The 21,640-nt window shown below is 32.8% G+C and overlaps 1 protein-coding gene across 2 annotated transcripts in view; it reads right to left on the bottom strand.

The window, feature by feature from the left end:
• The window catches only part of LOC118182112 (ras-related and estrogen-regulated growth inhibitor-like protein A), a 246,321-nt gene that overhangs the window by 99,196 nt on the left and 125,485 nt on the right, over window positions 1–21,640 (bottom strand). Inside the window, exon 1 of one of the 2 annotated variants that reach the window (XM_085816512.1) lies at window positions 6,178–6,214. The exons of the other annotated variant lie outside the window; for it this stretch is intronic. Within the exon in view, the coding sequence (XP_085672638.1) occupies window positions 6,178–6,199 (22 nt within the window). The 5' untranslated portion in view covers window positions 6,200–6,214. Of the gene's footprint in view, window positions 1–6,177; window positions 6,215–21,640 lie in introns of those variants that run through there. 2 annotated transcript variants of the gene reach the window in all.

Here is a 21,640-nt window from a genome sequence, read left to right as displayed (position 1 = left end):
CAGTTTCTTTACCCTTATATGTTTGTAAATTGTACATTTTTTGCTTAAAAAATGATTTAATTATGTTGTTCTTATCTTTCGGTTAAGGTTTTTATGCCTTTAGTAAATCTGTACGCAATAGTTTTAGAATTATCAACAATTTTAAAGTTGTTTAAGTGCCGCTAAGCCTAATAATGTTTTTGATGGCGGCCATTGCTTGTTTACATTTGAAACAGTAGAATAGTGGATTTGTTGTCAATCTAGAGAAACTTAGCTTCGCAACAACAAAGATAACGCCTTCATGTATTATTGCGAATTAAATCATGCTTAATCCTTTCTGGAATTTTTTCGAGGAAATAAGTGTTTAAGATTTACTTTGTAATTTTTTATACAGATATTTTGACTTTTTATGTATTTTTGCCTTGTCGCAAAGTGAGAACTGAATTAATTGAATGAGAAGTACTCAATCGTCTGTGAAAACTGTTTCTTTTTTGTTTAGTTTGCTTAATTTGTTTCATACATCGTTCTAGCTTTATTATAGTATTTGAATAGAGCATGTGGCAACGATTAGATAATTCTTTAAGTGATATAAATTTTATGCATTCTGAGTTATAATATGAACGAAATATAATACTGTTAAGTGAACCTAGCACCAGAGGTGGCTATGGTAAACAAATAGAGTGAATTTTTAAGAATGCATTTATTCTATTTTGAAGTTTATGCGCTGTCGGCGAAGTAGGTTTAATTGAATCCAATAAGTTTAAATGAAATGAAGAAAAAATGCGTATAACTTAATATTCCGTACAAGGAAGTCATGTGGTGTACACATCAGATTTTTTAAAACTCACTATAATTGCATATTCTGGTGCAGTGACGAAACAGTAGAAGTGCAGGAAACATACAACATAAATAAGGATTTAATTAAAATAAAATGTTTAAACAAAAATATATCACTAGTTTTTGTTTTGGTCGGCAGATGTTGAACTCGGGGGGGGGGTTATATGCATGAGAAAAATGGGTGAGTTCTCTCTGCATTTATTTGAATATCCGTTGCAAACTTTTGCGAATTATAAGAAAAAGCTGTATACTGCAGTTGCAAGTCCGCTACACATAATACAGTGCCTTGTTAGTTGAAATTACAAAGAATATTCACTGACACAATGGATATAAAGATAAAATGCAAAATTTTCAGCAGATAAAGAATATAATTTATCTGTTTGTTTATTAAATAACCTGTAAGGGAACATTTCCTCTCAGATACCCACAAAAGATATTTTACTTGGAAAATATACTAAATTTTACTATATGGTACTTCGATGACGCGTAACTAAAGCGATAGCATCGCTGATAGTGCATTGCATTCTTAGCTGCCATTTTAACACCTCTTGCGTCAGAATGAAAAAGTAGCAAGAAGCTTTACCTTTTACCCCGACTAGAGGCTGCATCTGTTTTCTGCCCCCTCCATTTCAGGGGTCACCCACTTCATGAATATGAATGGCCTCCCTGGATTCTTGAGCTCCCGGGTCACCTTATCTTGAACGGGAGTCGTCATAATAAGCTGCAACGATTCGAAGGGGCAACAAGCAAAACATTCCTGCCACTAAATTTATTTTGATAGGATTTCTGTACAAATAACACGGCGGGGGGTCTCGCTTTCGAGCTCCTAATTCAAAGTGAAATTTTCTCACGTTTTTTTTTTTAGCTTTTATGCTGCTTAGGAAAAGATCTTAGTATAATAGCACAGTACTTGGAGAATTTAAATTGAAAGCTTGTATTCTACGTAAGTTCGCATAAAAGTTTCTAATAGCTTTCAAAGGGTTAAGTCTATAAATTTCATTGATTTTTTGTTTTCAAAAATTGGCTGCTACTTATGACAATGCTTACACGATTCCCTAAGATTTCTTGAGTTTCAGCTAAATCAGAGAAATCACTCATGCAAGCAGGAAATTCACATTTTTGTGAAATCTTAATTGAGAATGGAAGCTTGCTAGCACTTAACTCTCTTAAAATTTGTAAATAGATATATTAATAAGTTAACTTTTATGTCATGTGTTGTATAAAGTTGTAAACAAATTTTCATTCAAACGGTTTTAATGCCAGGAATTTGCTGAAAATGTTAACAAACCATCTTGTTCCTTAGATGGCAAAAGTTCAGAAAGATGTTTTTAGAGCAAATTTCTGCGGGCGATTTGTTTTAAAATACGTGCAATAAATATAATTTTAATATAAAATTAAAAACAAAATTCCTTTTTACTTCCTTGTACGAAGTAAAAAGGGAGTATTGTAACTGCGAAAAGTTTCAGGCAGCATATTTCAACGAAAATATCCATTTTGACCGCTAACGAATGCAATTTAACAATGCTTTTGCGTGATATCTGTACGTAAGGACAGAATAAAAGACTCTTTTCCTTCAAAAAAATTATAAAACTTCTTTAAAATTAATTCTGAAGAGAATTTTTCGTGGCGTCTGTACGAACGTATGTACGTACGTACGTACGTATCTCGCATAACTCAAAAACGAGTAGCCTCAGAACGTTGAAATTTTGTATATAGGACTGCTATAACATGTAGATGAGCACCTCGTATTTTGGTTGCAATCGGCCGCACCAAACGTATATAAATATATTTATATATATATCCACTCTGTTACCCGGCTCAGTGATCTCAGTTTCTTTACTCTTATATGTTTGTAAATAGTACATTTTTTGCTTTAAAAATGATTATGTTCTTTTTATCTTCCGGTTAAGGTTTTTATGCCTTTAGTAAATCTGTGTGCAATATTTTTAGAATTATCAACAATTTTAAAGTTGTTTAAGTTCCGCTAAGCCATTTTTTGACGGCGGTCATTGATTGTTTACATTTGAAACAGCAGACTGGTGGATTTGTTGCCAATCTAGAGAAACTTACCTTCGCAACAACAAAGATAACGCATTCATTTATTATTGCCAATTAAATCATGCTTAATTCTTTCTGGGATTTTTTCGAGGAAATAAGTGTTTGAGATTTACTTCGTAATTTTTAATATAGATATTTTGAGTTTTTATGTATTTTTGCCTTCTCGCGAAGTGAGAACTGAATTAATTAAATGAGAAATACTCAATCGTCTGTGAAAAACTGTTTCTTTTTTGTTTTGTTTTCTTAATTTCTTTTATACGTCATTCTAGCTTTATTATAGTATTTGAATAGAACATGTGTCAACGATTAGATAATTCTTTAAATGTTATAAATTTTGTGCATTTTGCTTTATAATATGAACGAAATATAATACTGTTAAGTGAACCTAGCCTCAGAGTGTCGCTCTGGTAAACAAATAGAGTGAATTTTAAAGAATGCATTTATTCTATTGTGGTTTATGCGCTGTCGGCGAAGTAGATTTAATTCAATCCAATAAGTTTAAATGAAATGCAAGAAAAAATGTGTATAATTTAATATTCCGTACAAGGAAGTCATATGGTGTACACATCAAATTTTTTATATATCAAAATAAATGCAACAGAAAACATTTTTTTAATTCTATAAAGACAATTTCCCTTAAATATTATCTTAAAAATGGTCGATTTGCTTTGAAAATCTCAAAATAATTTCCTTTTTATAATGAATGATACTTTATATTAAGATAAATTTTAATATTATACTCTATTATATTATTTTATATTATTTTTATTTGTAAGATTTTTTTTTTTATCTAACTAGTTATTTTATGATCAGAATCTATACTGTCATTTCTGCCTTTCCGTTTTCTTGACAGAAGGCTAATTTTAGTTCGCGCTTATTCAGAAGTGATAGTATTTAAAGGGCGGTTTTAGATTGCTTAGACAGAGTGTGTTCCGCTTGCTGAAGACCACGTTACTATTTGAAATTCTATGCTAACATTCTGTCTTAGGCATTGCTTTACTTTTGCTAATACAGTACAGCTTTTGACGCCGGGGTAAGCCTGAGCCAACTCGCACACTAATCATTTCTGCATAGCCTTTGCTAACTTACGGCTTAACTTAGTTTGAAATTCTGTCCGAGGCAGTAAGTTATATTTTTTATAATAGATGTTTAGTATTTTTATGGTCTTTACCTTATTCACCAAAAATTAAATAAATATCGTTACTGACATTAACAAGATGGATGAGCGTGACCATTCATGCGTAATGCTGATAAGGAGCACCACAGTTATTGTAAATATATCACTCTTTTGTTGGTAAACTATAGTAGAAAATCAGCAAGTAAAGGTAACCAATAATGAATTTTATAAAATGTTCAGTCTTGGGAGAAAAAGTAATAAATGACTCAAATCTGTAATTTCCAGTCTTTGAGATTTTCATCTATAATTCAGTAAACACAGTTAATTTGATTCCCATTTTTAGTATTTTTTTGAAATATAGGAGCATCACCAAGGGTAGGCTCTTTGACCCCTTCCTAAGCGAAGTTGAAAGATGAAGGAAGTTTTCGTCCCTTGAGTGGACTTCTAATTCATTTCTGGCATTTAAAGCCCTAACGGTTCTTGTTATATATTATACTTTTACTTTAGCCATGCTCATCTCTTAATTTTTCATTTTTTCTTAACGAAGTTGTGGAGGTAATTGCATTTATTTGCAAAGGTAGAAGCCAACGCCTTGGGCCTTGGGCCAAGGGTAGGCTTTCAAGGAACTGCTTGCGCTCTGGGAATTACGGATTAAGAAACATTGGTTTATATTATTATTACATTACACAATACTATGCTTTTATGTTTATTTGTACTACATATACAGGGTTTCTCAGGAGATCGATGTCAAACTTAAGATGGTGGTTTGCCATACCTTGATAAACAATATCTGCATAGGAACTTGTATTCGAAAATGCGAACGGTGACCGCTAGAGAGCAGTTTTCGCAAGCGTAGACGAGAAGAAAGAAAGGATATCGAAAGAGGTGATAACATGACTTTTATTTAAAGAACATAGGATTTTGTTAAAGAACATATCGCAGAAGTTGTTTAAAATTCTTTCCATTCGTCGCAATGCATGCTTCACGACGTTGACGCATGGATTCACGGGCCATTCAAAATGTATAGGTATGTTACAGACACGTGCCGCAGCTTCTACGATCCAGGCTACAAGATGCCTGTCCGATGTTCCTGTCGCCTCGTACACCATGAATTTTTATCGATTCCAACAGGTAGAAATCCATGGAAATCAGGTCGGGGGATTGCGGTGGGCATGCGGCTGGTCTTCCTCTGCCAATCCGGCTATTAGGATATGCCCTACCGAGGTATTCCCAAACAGTGCTGCTAAAATGTGCAGGATGCTGAAACTAGATGTTTCGGCTTGCAGCTGCTGGAACGTCAACCATCAGATCCGGCAACACTTTTTCCATAAAATGTCACGCAATATGTACACAAAGAACTGAGTTAATAAACCGATTTATGCTTCTTCTGCATCGTTCTCGTCTGAAATGATCCCACTTCCTACTCCCCCATAAGCCTGCGAACATTCCCTTCTAGCGGTCGCCGTTCGCACTTTTGGACACAAGTCCTATGTAAATCTTGTTTGTCATGGTATAATAGGCCTGCATGTTAAGTTTGCCAACAACCTTTTGAGATACCCTGCATACTATTTTATATGTTGAAAAAAAAAACATATGATACGTTTATATGAATCTAAAACATACACCGAAAATATATTTTGTTTCATATAAACGTATCATATACTATGTTGCCTGTGATATCACTAGTTGTCTTCATAAGACTCTATATTCAAATTTGTTGACGATTAATTTCCAGTATGTAAATCTATAAGTACAACAAAATCACATTATATATGTGTGGGAGTCATCAACGTCCAATGCTGAATTAGAATACCAGGATTATGACGTCATCATTATAGCATCACCCAGCGCAGTAAGAATACTAGCGGCTCAAAACAGGGATGGCTGTGAACGGCTCCCTATGAGAAAATCTTTTGAACGAACTGCGCATGCGCCGTTTCTTTTTATCGCCAACAAATGATGGTAAACATATTGTAATTTCTCGCCAGCGTTTCGCGTTTCATTTGAATTAGCGTAGGTGTTATCAGTGAGATTAATAACAACGATAATAAAAAAAGTCATTTCAAATGTTTACGCAAGTAAATATTTTTTGCTCTTTTTCACACTATATATGCTATCATCGATAGAATTAAGAACTTTTAGTAATTAGGTCAAAATTAATTTTAACGTGTAAATTTCAAACTCACAAATTTGAGTACAGATTTTCATCAGATGTCTGAAGGCAGTTACTATATTTCAGTACAGCAAATCCTGGAATATAAAAGAAAAAAAATTTAATTGAAGTCTATTCTTCAGCTTCATTCTAATTCCTATCGATACATCTCTCTAAAACAGTTTATTACAGAAGTTTCAGATGTAAAAGAAGTTCATAAAAGTATTAATCAATGAAATTATTTCCAATGGTCGGTGAAATTGGTTGCAGTTTCAGACACTGTTGCAGAAGTTTTCACATACAATTGCTGTTTATTGTGCAAGTAATATTGAAACTAACTAAAGTGCTTGCATAGATTTCTGCATCTTGGCGGAAAAAATGGAACATTAGTGGAAACAAATTATGTATATATTGATACTGTAAAATTTGGGAGGTTTCAAAGACCCAGCAGAAAATATGGTGGCATTGATATCAGTTGCATATTTACTTTTCCAGACTATTATATCTGAAAAGTACGAAAAGCATTTCATCTACACCATCAGCTTCTTACAAAAATAACTGAGGCTCATCTCAGTTATTTTTGTAATATAGTATGTACGTATTAATAAAAGATGCTGTGAATGTAATTTGCTGTACAAGATAATAAACATTAGTGTCGTTAGGATTTCTAAATATATGTTTGAACAATTATGTACAAAACATTCCTTCAAATTCACTTGAAAGAAATGAAACGAAACTGAAAAAATTCAAGAATCAGTAAAAATCAACTTTTTTTATATTTGGATGATATTTTCTTAATGCTATGTTTAAAATCACAATTTCTTAAACTGTTTGTTTTAAGTATACATTTATACTTCTTGCAGGGTTAAAGTGGCCCTAAATCAACATAATTTATTATATTATAAATAATGAAAATTGTACATTACTTATATAAAGAGAAACATAAAGTGACATAGTATGTTAAGTTAGGTTTGCAAAGGTAATTTAAATATTTTCATTGTGCAAGACTTGTATGCTTAAGAATTTTTCAATCTTGGTGTTATTTATCGTATAAAACATCACAATTCAAATAAAAGTACTATTTTGTGGTATAATTCCATTATAGGGGCCGTAGCAAATTGCAGCAAAAATATATGCGCAAAATCTAACGAAAGCGGCGATTTCACACCACGTAAATTTAAATAGTTCTATATTTGTAAGTCATCGCCCACATGATATATTGATTAGGGAAGCTGACTGCGATACGACAAGGCCTAGGCTCGAATTCCGGAATTTATAACTGCTGGTTCCTTCATAGATTTTTCCTCACACCCCTATTGGTTTATTAGGTGCCTCCATAATAAAGTGACCACCACCTGGCCTTAGTTGTGGCCAAGCCGAAGGCCCGCCGTTGGGGGGGGGGTAATATTTGTAAGTCGCCATTGGAATACTGGTTTATTTTTTTTATTCTTTTTTGATAATGATATGGATCTAACAATTTGGGAATTGCCCAATGACAAAATGTCTGCAATATAATTTTTCCAAAGAAAAGACATCATTCATTATAGAATATTATGATCGAAAAACCACGAGATGAAATTATGCTTTAGCGGTAACTCAATGGCGAAATGGAGGTGCAGGAATGAACCTGTATTCTGAAGAAAGGATTAAGAAGTCAGATATTGGATCGAATGAACGAAAATCCCCTTCCTTATAACTGATAGGCAGGCTCACCTATTTTTGGTATCAGGAGGTGACATCTATTGAATTTTGTGAACTCCAACTGAAGATGAACCACAATACAACTGTAGACTGGAAGATATGCGTGAGGTGTGTGCCATAGCATTAATTTCTCAGCCTAAGTTGAAATTCGGTGGATGTGGAAAAAATTATGAAGCAGACAAAAGCCTTTTCAGTAGAAGCAAGAATAACATTGGACGTCTTCTTCTGCCACAATGGGTTTTCGGTGGATTGTGCAGAGAATCAAAAGAATGTTTTAGTCGCTATTCCAGATCGATCGGTGAAAACCTTATGGAACATCATAAAGGTTTGGTTTGGTTTATGTGATTAGAGCAAAGCCTCGAGGGCTATCTCCCTAAGGCAAGAGAGGCCTACGTGGAGGACTTTCTAAGGGAAACTGGCTTGTATACACGTTACACATAGAGAAAACCATTAAATTGTCCATACAGCCAGCCCGTTTGCGGGATTCAAACCTCAGACCGAACTACCAGTGTTCAGCGACTTTATCGCTCGGCCACTCATGTTCGAACATCATAAAGGAAAATGTCACAGAAGGAAGCATTATGTATACTGACTGCTAGAAATCATATAAGTTGGATGAACTGCGATATGTTGGCATTGAACATTTTACTGTCAACCACAACTAGAATTTTGTGGACCCCGAAACGGGGACCATACGCAAACGATACAGCGACTGTCAGGCAGTGCTAAATGGCGTAATAAACACCATCGGGGCACATTTCAATTCTTATTTGTCCGAGTTTATGTATAGACATTTGCACAAAAAAAAAAAAAAAAAAAAAAAAACTGCTGAAATTTTTTCTGCGATGTTGCAGGATCTTAAAAATTTTATGCCTCCCGTTTAATTTCACTTATTTTTAACCCTTTTTTTAATAAATTAAATTAACAAAAAAGTGTAATATATGAAGTTAACCTTCCATCAACTTAAATTAATAATCTTAGATAGTTACAATAATGCTTTCTTACAGTTAGAATTAGCCGTTTGTTTATATTAGATTATAATAATAAAGTGTATTATATGAAAGTAAACTTTCATCTAAATTAAAATAATACTCTTAGATAGTTATTTTTTATTATTATGCTTTTCTTGAGTTAAGGTTACCATAATTATTTTGGCATCAACAATAGTTTTGGTGATTTTTTGCGGTCCCTATAACGGAATTGTACCGTATTTTTAAATGAAAATCTAGTTATTTAAGTCCTTTGTATCTATAAAAATACATACTGCAATTATTTACTTAAGTCATAAGGCCCTTTTCAAAAGTTTATGTCTAATTTAAAATAATTAGTTAATGTCAACTTAATCATATATATAATTATTGTAAAATCGTGGTGTTTAAAATGCTTTTCGCTACTGAAAAACAGTGTTTTTGTTATAACTTTATAGAATTAAAAATCCCTCAAAGTAGTATATTTATAGTTTAAAATGTTTGTTAATAAAAATTTATTTATTTACATGATGTTTCTTAGAGTGAAGTAAAAAAAAAAAAAAAAAAAAAAAAAAAAAAATGATTGCTTGCTTATTTATATTCATGAAGGTATATTTCTAATACAAGTAATAATAACTTTTGAAAAATGTTTCATGATTCGAGTAAAATCTGGATATAAGGGCCTTTATAGCAGTCGAAACAATGTCGTTTCTTTTCAAATTGTATGTGCCATGTTCAGATGCATGATTTATGTGAATTCAATCACAAATTTGATTCTGCTTTGATCTGAGTGTTTCATGATTTTTTGCTGTATTGAAGAAAATTTTTTGGAAATTAGTTAATGGCATTAAGGTTCATTAAATTAGTGTGTTCAAGATTCAGCGTATATGAATCTATTAATGCACATTATGTTTCTGAGAATAAAATCAGAAAACTGTTATCCTCCTTATTTATAAATATGTTGGTAATTTCAAATGTAGGTAATAATGGAACTCTGATGTAAATAGAATTATTATAAAAAATGTTGTATGATTCTGACAAAATTTGAATGTAAAGGGTTTTTATATCATTTGACACAAGGCTGCGGTTATTCACTTAAATCAATTAGGCCCTTTTCAGATTGTATCTGCCATGTCCAAATGCATAATTGATGTGAATTTAATCACAAGTTTGATTCTAATATATGGAGTTTTTCTAATTTTGAAGAAAGTGTTTTGTATATTGACTAATAGCATTAATACTCTTTCAAATAATGTAGCTATTATTTAATGTAGAGTTTATGTGAATCTATTCACGCATGTTGTTCCTGAAAATGACATCAGAACATTAAATACCTGTTTATTTATATTCATGAAAAAATATTTCAAACCTAGGTAATTATTTATTACTATTGTATGTAGAGCTAATATAAAGTGTTTCGCATTTGTGTTAGAAGTTGGATGTTTGAAGTTTTTGCTTTGAAAATTATTTCAAACCTTAAAAACTGTCTTTAGTATTACAAAGTTTGCTTTATCTAAGTGTAATCGTATAACAAGTTAGGATATATAATTTAGATCTTTTATGCTTGTTCTCAGCATTAAAAATTAAGTTATGGTTATATGCCAAAAAAAAAAAAAAAAAAAAAAAGGAATCTTTTCAAATTATGTGTCTAACATTCAGATGTTTGATTTAAGTCAGTTTATTTGAAAATGAAACTGAAGAAATTTATTACTTGCTACTATTATTAGTATGCGGTGTAGCTGAAAATCAAGTAAAAACATTTTATGATAAAATTTTTGTATCTGAGACTGCAAGATAATTTTCTTTTTTCCCTTTTTGTAATTTATTATGTACTTTAAAACTTGTTATTGAGTTCTTACATTTCCTTATTTTTCAAGTGTTAAAATACTGTATGAAATTTTTATAGATGATTACTATATGATATACTATATGGTTTTTTTAGTAAAATAAAAATTTATTTTTGATTTGTGCAATTTTCTTACTTTATGAAATCACAAAACTTGTTTAAGAACTACAAAACTTGTTTAAGAACATCTTATTACAAATAATTTTTAAACATTTAATACTTCTAAAATCTAAATTTATAGGTGATGAAAGCATAAATGAAGAAGTACGTCATACTCAATTAATCACACTACGTAAGAGAAACATTTACGAAAGTCAGTAAACATGTATTGCCACTATTTCATTATTATTTTTTTTAATTTGCATTTTTAAAATTCTCTAAAATGGGGCATAAATAATATAACGATAGAAATAAAATGACTGCATAATAGGTATATAAAGCGGTTGAAATCTGATGTAAGAAAGTTAATTTTACTATATTATGCAACGATGAATTTCAATCATGAAGTTGGAAGGTTTGTTTAGAAGGAGATTCTGATATAACCCTAGAGCTTCTGTGGAAGTTTCTATTGTTGGTCGTGAGGCATTCCTCCTTAAGGCAGATATCTGTAAAATACTTTTACATAATCCAAATAATCCTAATCCGTTAGTTCTCAGTAAAGATATTCCTTCTGTTAGGTAGCTAGCACACATTTCATCATTCTCAATTAAACTAGCAAACCTCTTTAAATGTAATAGCTTTGATTCCCATAGAACATTTTAAAATTTAGGAAAATATTTTTTTGTAATCTACATGAGCATTAAAGTTATATATGAATGGAAAATACTCAAATAATTATTCCAAAACTAAATAAATATGATTATGGTTATTAGAGAAAAAATTCTGAAATTTGTAGGTTTTTTTTTTTTTTTTTTTTTTTTTTAAGTTTGTTAAAGATGTCTTCAAATCAATCCATAATAAAATTATTACTTTCCGGTTAGGTTAACTTCATATGGACTATCTGCCTAAGGGAAGGGATGCTTCCATGGAGGACCTTTCTTAGGGAAACTAGCACCCAAAATATTTATTTTTATGACAGGAATTTCTCTTATTTTGTTCTCAGAAGCACTATCATAATATTCGAAAAATGTCTCTTCTGCCTAGTGATGGCTCTGAAGCTGAACGTGAATGTTTTCACGGAAAGAATTTTAATATTTAACTGTTCAGTTTTCATTGTTCGCAATGAACTCTGTCTAAATAGCAGATCTTTCATTTTCAGCATTTAAAACAGTTATCATATGTGTGAAAAATATTATTTATATATAAAGTGAAAAAGGAACCACTCTCACATTCGAATTTTCCGATAATTGATAGAAACAACGCCAAGTGGCGCATAATAGCCAAATGTAGTAGCCCAATAATCATTTGAAAATAAATACATTTCACCATGTCCGTGAGCATGCGCATAACAGGCCTTCCGTAAGGAGCCGCTCACAGCCATCCCTGTTTTGAGCCGCTAGTCAGTAAGAATCATCCCAGACAGCGCTGAGACCTGGTCGAGAGTGGAGGGCAGACGTGAGCAGACGGCTCACACGTCTTCAAGAGTTTATGAACTTTAATTGTGCTTTCGATGTTATGCCTTTACATCATTATGTTAATCCTGCATACCGTTAACTTCATCTTTATATACTTTTCTTAATTATTTTATTTCTTTATATTAAATAAAAATTTAAATATTACTTCGTGCTCTCATGCTGTGAATCAAGTCAAAGTCTACATATGTGCAATGATTCCAAATGTGTAGATGAAAACACTGGAACTTTTACATCTTACCATACTGCGTAGATGGCTGGGAAGACCATAGTGGCTTGAAGGTGGCTGAGTGGAAAGCATGATGACGCAATTTAGCACAACGTATCTTGAAGAATCACAATCTTTATTTTTTTACGCATATCATATCATCCTTTTTCAGAGAAGATGTTTCCTAATTGTATTTGAATACAGTAAGTTGCATTTTGAAGTACGACTTCATCTTCAGCAAGTAAGCAGCAACAGCATGGAGGAAAAGCGTCTTGCAACAGAGCTTATGCGGAAAAGGGGAGGGAGTGTCATAGCACTTTAAGAGAAAGAAGGTTAGGAAGCGGAAAAGTTTCAGTTCAGAGTTTTGGTTTACAATTAATTTGATTGGACAAGAGGTATCTGCATTCAAACGTCACGTAAGATATAAAAATTTGACCTGTGAGAAGAGATGAATTTAGGCGCAGATTACCAAATTTAGAATGTTAATTTTGAGGTCGCCAATTATTTTTTTCTGAATTTGCTCTTAACTAAGGCTGCCTCAGACGGACCGACGTTATTCTAGACTCGGATAAATTTATTTATATATCGAATGCCTGCCGTAATCCTGCACCAAGCTAACAGGTCGATACCATGCATGCAACTTGATTACCAGCCAATATCCTTCAATAAGTCATCCAGGAAGGCATCCTTTATCTTAGGCAGACAGTTTCTGCATATTTTGCCGTAATATAAATCCAATATAACACACGAATTACGAAGTTCTTTTTATTAAACTCGATGGTGTTCTTTTGTTATTAATTTTTGACTGTGGAAAAAAAAACTGTTCATAAATAAATGTATTCCAAAAAAGCGATTATTCTTAGCGTAAAAATTCGTAACCAAGCTCATTTATTTGTTGACAAGTACTGATAACAGGTTAACAAAATCTGTATCTTCAAACGTTTGAATAAGATTTATATTGTATTGTAAATTAATTAGCTCCATTTATAGATTTTCTGGTGCGTTGTTCGTGTTCGTTTCTAATGGAAATGAAAATAATACAAACTCGGAGTTCAGACAACTAAAATCTCAAAATCTTTGCAGCGTCATGTTTGTAACAAATACAGTAAGACCCCGCTTAACGCGGGGGATACGTTCCATCAAAGCAGAGCGTAATGCGAAACAGCGCTAAACGAGGCTATCTTTACATGTAAATATTGGGGTTAGGGGAAGATGGCTAGGAAATTGGTTAGGTATTAAATTTAAAAAGTATGTTTTTTTTAATAAAAATAAAACCAAACATTTATTTCTTAAAGCCCAAATTAATACCACATTATTATTTCTTGCAAAAATAAAAACAAAATATAAATAACAAAACGAATATTCTTAAAAAAACAAAACAAAACAAATAAAATTTTAAGTCAGTCATATTTAGTTAGCCTTCCGCGTTTTCAGTGTTCTGCCTTTTTGTGACAAAAGCATCTAATGTTGTTTGCCTTTTTCTTTTGCGTTGTTCTCTTAAAAGTTCTTCATAAACGGATAGAGCATCTCTTAACACCACGCCTTACTTTTGAGCTCTTGTCAAAATTCGGATCATTTTCAATGAATTGATCCATTATTTCAGTTATGGTAGACAAACTCCTTTTTACAAACGCCATCGAAAGTTCTTTTTGCTCTTCTTCTGAATCACTGCTGTCAACATTTTTGTTTTCTTCTTGTTCAGTTAATTCCTTGAGCTCATCATTAGAAAGACTAGCCGCTGCTTCTTGAATTATTTCTTCGACATCTTCCACATTTACCCCTTCAAAATATGTCTGTACAATACCGCACCAAACAAGAAATACAAGTACACTCTTTCGGATATGTATTTGAAACCTATCGCTGCATAATATTTCGGGGAATCCCCGTATGCTGCGAGCGATTTCGTGGAATCCCCGGGTTGAAATAAAAGAGCGCTAAACCGAAACAGCGCTAAACGAAACAGCGTTAAGCGGGGTCTTACTGTACGCAATTTGAAATGTATCTGCGGGTTGCCAGTTTGAAACCACTAACTTACGCCACTAGAGCACGCCCATTAAAATGGAGTAATTCTGTGAGAGAATACATTCGAAGTGTTACAGACGGACTACATGACACCAGGACATCAATACGACTAACTGTATGTGAAGTATTACGCAGTAAGAATAATATAGTTCGAATTAACTTTCTGTAAATAAAAACTTTTTTCATACTGTACTACCAAACAGAACAGCTTTCGAAATCTCATATAATAGCAATTCTGAACGGCCATATGGCCTGCACAGTGTCGGTATTTGTACTGAACGTGGAACAAAGCTACTAATTTCAGGTGGTAATAACATTTAATCAGTGCTTGATCGGAGTAGAATTCAGGAAGTAAGTGGTGACAGATATTTAATAGCATATAAACTTTATTATAGATGATTTTAATTCTGACACTTTGATTTTAGTTATAAGGCACGAAATCACCATTCTTATTAAATAATATAAGTAAAATTAAATCATATTGTCGCAAACCAAGTTTAAACTTCTGCTAACTCGATTGACTGAAGAAGATTAACTGAAACAGGAGTTTTGATTCACACCTGATTCGAAGTCCAGTGAAGATTAACAAGCATCTGTAATGTTACGAATTTTGCATCTATGTAAATAATTTTACAGCGGCAGGTCCATTTAATATTGAAGTAAATGGTTAGAAATCGCCAGAAGTCGCCAGACTTGGCGACCTCTCGGGCTGATCCCTGTATAACTGTAACTGGTCTGATTTCTGTATATAACTGTATTCAACCTGTATGTAACTGTAGTGCGTCTCGCGAGCCTGATATGACTCTCGCAGGCAATTTGTGCGGCTCGTGGATATAAAATATATGTATGAAATATGGTAAACTAAAACTATTCGTTGTCCAAAAAAAAGAAGTAATTAATTAATTTAGACTCTTTTTACAACGTTATCAGGGATTTCGTTCTATTTTAAACCTCCTCCACTACTTCTATAATGATGTAAATATGAACTTGTGGGCTTTTAGAAAATCTAGATGCGGCTCTCGAACATACCCGAATTCAAACGTGCGGCTCTTACTGACATGAAGTTTGGCCAACCCCGTCTTCCTTCAATTTCGAGAAATCGAAGGTACTAAAAATTTGCATGGTACTCCTCAGTGCTCAATGTAGTATATAAGTTCATAGTATTGAGAGTTCTCTGAAAAAGATTCGCTTTTTAGATGCGCTGTGTTTAACTTTTTTACTAGCTTCAAATGGTAATTACTGCTTGTGCTCTAACGTATTGAGAAGAGCTGTACGAATATTGTGTAAAGTTCAAGAACTGAAGAAGTGTTTCTTTCAGAAAATACATTTTATCAAGCATCTTGGGTTCTGTGTTCCTTCAATCCATTATGAACCCTTACGCACATAATAACACTGTAGCCGGTGAATCTTTTGGAGTACATGATTGCCTTCATGTCGACATTTAGACATCATTGGCTTGACATTTAGACTTCACTGACTACAAGCTAATTTTATATAATTACCGCAATTTATCACATTTTATTGATTATCAATTTTATGATGATCGCTAAATAAATACATCAATTATATATCGCTAATCTTGCGCAGATTATACTATCTCAGCACGAAGCGCTCGCGGCTAGAGAGAAAAATCAAGCTGTAAAAAAAAAAAAAAAAAAAAAAAAAAAAAAAATGCTTTCTAAAAAGGTCTGAGACACATCCCTTCCCAAACAGAATAGTAATATTATAGGAAGATAACCCTCAAGTGCTTTGTTATAGTTAAATAAATCGAACCAAACCAACCCAGACAGAGTAGCACCCAGTCATATTTCTCAGTCTAAAAGTCAATTTTATCCATTTTAAGAAGGCTCATACACCTTAAACCCCTTATGATCTTCGAATATGTGACTATTGCAAGAATTGGGATATTTTACTTATTTTAAAAGCAATTACTTCCAATTTTTTACAGCTTACTACATAATATAGCTGCTTCAGAAACTAGTAACCACATAGTTTGTGTTGCCACAAATATTTCTGTAATTTAATCCGCTTTATGACAAAATATTTCGGCATGTTTCCACCTTGCGCGCATGATATTTTAAAAATGGCTAATGGTACGTACCTGAAATTTCATGGAATTCTTTATATGGGTACTATTTTCAACGTAAACCAAAAATTATGATGAATATTTTAGTATTAAAAAATTTATGCACGAAAACATAACAGATTTTTTTAATAAAATACATTTTATAAACTCAACTCCAAATAAAATAAACAGCTATATATTAAATATGGAATTAAATTATGGAACAGAATGTTTTAAACTGCGCGCGCAGGGTGGAAACGTGAGGAAAACTTTTGTCACGAAGCGGATTAAATTATAAAAATATTTGTGGCAACACAAACTTTCTGATAACTATTTCAGCAAGCAGCTATATTATGTAACCAGCTGTAAAAAGTTGGAAGTAATATCCTTTAAAATCAATGAGTTATCCCAATTCTTGCAACAGTCACATATTCGAAGATTTTATGAATTTTAAGGTGTATGAGTCCCCTTAAATAACGATATGACATGGTTTGCTTCAAGTTCGGAGTTCAGATACACTTATCCGAAGTAATTACGTAAAAATTATTCTATGTTGACTGCAGGCTTCCGTAACTCAGCGATGAAGAACAGACTCATAAGGTCTGGATATTCTGTATACATTCCTAACTGCCATCAAGGTAATATTACATTTGTTATTTAATTTTCGAATGCAGAATTTTCTGAGGCCAAAAATTTCACAGCAACTTAACATTTTTATTTGTATGTTCCAGATCAGAAATATTTTCTGCAATATCCATCAGTTCTTTATCGGACAATGATTTATTACGACAACGAAAAATTACACATTACTTCTAGTAATACTACTGGGACAGATATATCCCACCACTAATCCCACTGGGACATATATGACCTGTCAACAAATTTTATAAAAAATATTCAATATACGCCATCTTTACATGAATAAAATATATTCTATAAGTAGTAATCGAATATCAACAAACTTACCTTGTAGAGACATTAGGATTTATTGGAAAGGCCGGAGAGATGTAAGATGAGCAATCGTCTTCGCCGGGAATCGAACCACAGACCTCTGGAATACCGGCCGAGCGTGCAGAACTACTACACCACGAAGGCGGAACAAATACCTTATATACTTCCCCTTTTATAGGGCGACTGGGATTTTCAGGGGACCCAATCGCTAAATCCTGGATGAGGAGAATCATCATCCAACACCCTTTTAGTTCGGGCGCCACTATAGAGATACTAGGTATTTTTTTTTTGGAAGCAGGCAAGATGAAAAAGGTGCAATCGCCTTCGCCGGAAATCGAACCACGGACCTCTGGAACACCGGCCCAGCGTGCAGAACCACAACACCGCGAAGGCATGCTAGGAAGGCGGGAGAAATACCTTATAACCTAGACATTTTTATACGTATTTTATGCAATACCAGAAACTAAACAAGTCTAAAGACGTAGCACATGCTCACCGTATAATAAACAAATTCACTAACCCTCTATAAGAAGATGGGTGCGACAATTTTGTAGTGGCAATATTAAAAACGATGTCTACTACCAGTGGGACATCAACTACGTAGTAAATTGATGGTTACAACCGAAAACATCGCGGTAAAAAAATCGCGGGCGAAAACGTCGCGGAGAAAACAACGCAAGACAATAACGTCGTGCTACAAAACATCGTGGCAGAAAACATCGCAAAGAGAAAACATCGTAGTACAAAACATCGACGTCGAAAATAAAGCGGTTCAAAAACTTATAACATCGCAGACATGCTTTTTTTCAGGCTTTAATAATTGTAAATGGATATCCCTGTAATGATTTGTGAGCGCAAGATGGAAAGAAGGATAATTTTTACTTTCATATGTTTTATTAACTAATACGTTTTTGCTGATAAAGTAAGTAGGCAACTTAAGCAGAGAAAATTAATGCAACTTATAGCACTTAACAGAATTTTAAACTGACATAGTTAACTAACGAAGGTCATTAATAAATTTTTTTTTAAAGTTTTTACTGGTAATTCTTCATGAAAAGTATAATCTAAAAAAACTGAAAAAAGCATGTCTGCGATGTTATCGTCATGCGATGATTTGCAGATACTTTATTTTTTACCACGATATTTTCGACGATGATGTTTTTAAACTGCGAAGCTTTTGAACCGCTTTATTTTCGACGACGATGTTTTGTACCACGATGTTTTCTCCCGCGATGTTTTGTTGCACGACGTTTTCGCCTTGCGTTGTTTTCTCCGCGACGTTTTCGTCCGCGATGTTATAGGCGGACACCAAATTGATGTGTGTAATTCCCTCTAGGCTTCTTTAAACATCTACTGGGACTTACATAACCCATTGGGACTGAAATGGTTAAAGTAGGTAAAAAATATTGATGCGAAACTGCATCCAATATTTTGTTCGCCGATTGCTTTTATTGTAGCTCTGATCAGTAATAATAATAAGGCGGGTTATGTCTAACAAAATCTCTTTATCCCTTCCCTAATTGAGTTGCAGTACCCTGCTATTAGCGGCCTAACCGCTACGATTTTTTTTTTTTTCAGAACTTGAATTAAAATGTTATATCGGATTTTATTAGTAAATGTTAGGAGTATATTTATATTTGTAATAATAAAATTCCATAGTCAAGAATATAATTAAAATTCTAACTGTATGTTCTTTTCATTTTTAATGGCGACGTTCTCTTATTTGAAAGTACGTGGAATTAAATCCACAGCCCCGTAGTCAAGTTGTTTTTCCCGCCTTTTCTACACGTACAGTTTTAGAATGTTCTGGAAATTTTTCAAGCGAACTGGATTGGCTGACGAGGCTGACGTCATTTCTTGGAAGCTCCGCCTTTCCAGAGGCTATAAAAAGACTCGCAAAAGGAATATCGCGGTATTTTCTTTAATGTCACGATGCAGTAAACTTCATACAAAAAGTGATTAGTAATTCTTTTTATTTACTCCGGATATCTGATTTTATAACTGCTATTTTCTTCTGAAATATAATAAATGGATCCTGTTTTTTAAAACTTATCGTCTGATTATTTAAGCTACGAATACATTGATGATTCTTCAACAATCTATTTATTCCTGACAAAAGCTGGTACATCACATATATATTCTATATATGTAAAATTATGAGTAATTTTACATATATAGAATATATATAACTATATGTATAATTATAATAATTCCTAACTACGCCTTTGCTGCCTAGTTAGGAAAGTGACACTCGAAGACAGACGTAACCGTAAATTCCACACATAATATTATTCTTCATAACTAATGCTTAGGTTACATATTCTTTTTCATTGCACATCATCATTGTGGGTGCGCTATGCACCTCATAATTTTATACAGATTACATTTTTTGAACAATGGACTGGCGGAGGCTAAGCAAACACTAACTTACTAACTTAATTAGCAATAGCTCTTTAAATTTAATTTTTAGATTTAATCTTTAGAAATTAATCTTTAGAAGCAAAATGTGCGCAGTTCACCTGCAGAGACATTCGGTTATTTCGAAGCAGGAGAGATGAAAAATGAGCAATGCCCTCGCCGGGAACCGAATCACGGACCTCTCGAATACGCGTCGAGCGTGCTGACCACTACACCACGAAGGCTTGCTAAGAAGGCGGGAGAAATACCCTATACACCAAGAGACAGGTTTAGGTTTAGGTTCCGCATTCGTTACGTCATCAGCGTTATTAAGTCATACGTATGGAATGATCTAGAAATGACGTCATCAGCGTTATTAAGTCATATGTAGGGACTGATCTAGAAATGACGTAGTCGAGAGAAATTTTGATGCATTGCAGATGCTAGGTGGGAGGGCATATAAAAAAGTCTAAAGACTAAATTTAAAGAGCTATTGCTAATTAAATTAGTAATTTATTAGAGATTTATTTTCTTATTTTAGATTTTACACATATATATATATATATATATATATAAAAATTTTCGGACACCCTACACTTATGAGTCAGACACGAAGAGAACACTTTGCCAACGCCCCACTAGTAAGAATGTAAGTTACTTAATACCTTTTCTGGCCTTTATATCTTCATGTACATTCACTGTTCTTATTATATTTTTATATTATTTTTTATATTATTTTTGATTTGTTTTTACAAAGTTTGCATTATTTATCTTATTTTGTAATCTTCTATGTTTATTTCAACTTTACTTTGAATTCTTTTTCATAATGACAATTTCCAATGTTTAATTTTTACAAATAATATAGAACTCAAATGCATAAACATGAAGGTGTCGGGGACGGTTACTCAAGTTTCTTCGGATTTCTCTACAGAAATTGCTTTTTACCTCCAAATTGAATTGATTAAAATGCTTCATAAGAATAAGTTCTTTGAGTATCAGCATTGGTTCGTAATCCCTTCTAAAAAATACATTTGACACTACAGTTCCTTAGAAAAAGTATAAAATCGTGACACAATTAGAAACAATATTAAAGTAGTAAAAGCTATCTCGTAAAAACTAAAGGTAAAAATTACAAATCGGACTTCAAAATCAAAAAAGTGTGATAAAAATACAGAAATTTAAATGCACAAAGAATTTTAAAAAACTCTTTTAAAAATTAAATACATTTCAAATACACAGTAAATATGTACAAAAAATGCAAAAAATTGTAAATAGCTCAACTCGAGGTTTGATCCGGATTTATCAAGATAAAAGCAGCTCAAAACTCGCATTAAGTTAATACCTACAGCGCGTTTCGTCAAACGATAATAATTAAGATTATAAACGCAATTTTACTAACAGAAAAATCCAACTCAATAATCTAAAAACGTTTAGCAAGTCTCAATTATTGAGACAATTATGAGACAAATATTGTTTCTAATTGTTTCATGATTTCACATTTTTGCTAAGGAACTATAGTGTCAAATGTATTTTTTAGCATTAGCTTTTAAACATTCCTCTTACTTATAAAACAAAAAACTTTTACAGCTCAATGCGCAAAATTCTTGACCACTAAGGTCTCTCTAATTCAAGTTTTCTTGCTACTTTTGTATATATATATATATATATGATGTACCAGCTTTTGTTCGGAATAAATAGATTGATGAAGAAATATGGATGTAGTTGTAGCTTAAATTATCAGACTATAAGTTTAAAAACAGGATCCATT

This window comes from Stegodyphus dumicola, chromosome 5 (genome assembly GCF_044657685.1).
Source record: "Stegodyphus dumicola isolate Sdum_Otavi_A_Nest chromosome 5, ASM4465768v1".
Lineage (NCBI taxonomy): Eukaryota > Metazoa > Arthropoda > Arachnida > Araneae > Eresidae > Stegodyphus > Stegodyphus dumicola.
This window is presented reverse-complemented; position numbering and strand designations above follow the sequence as displayed.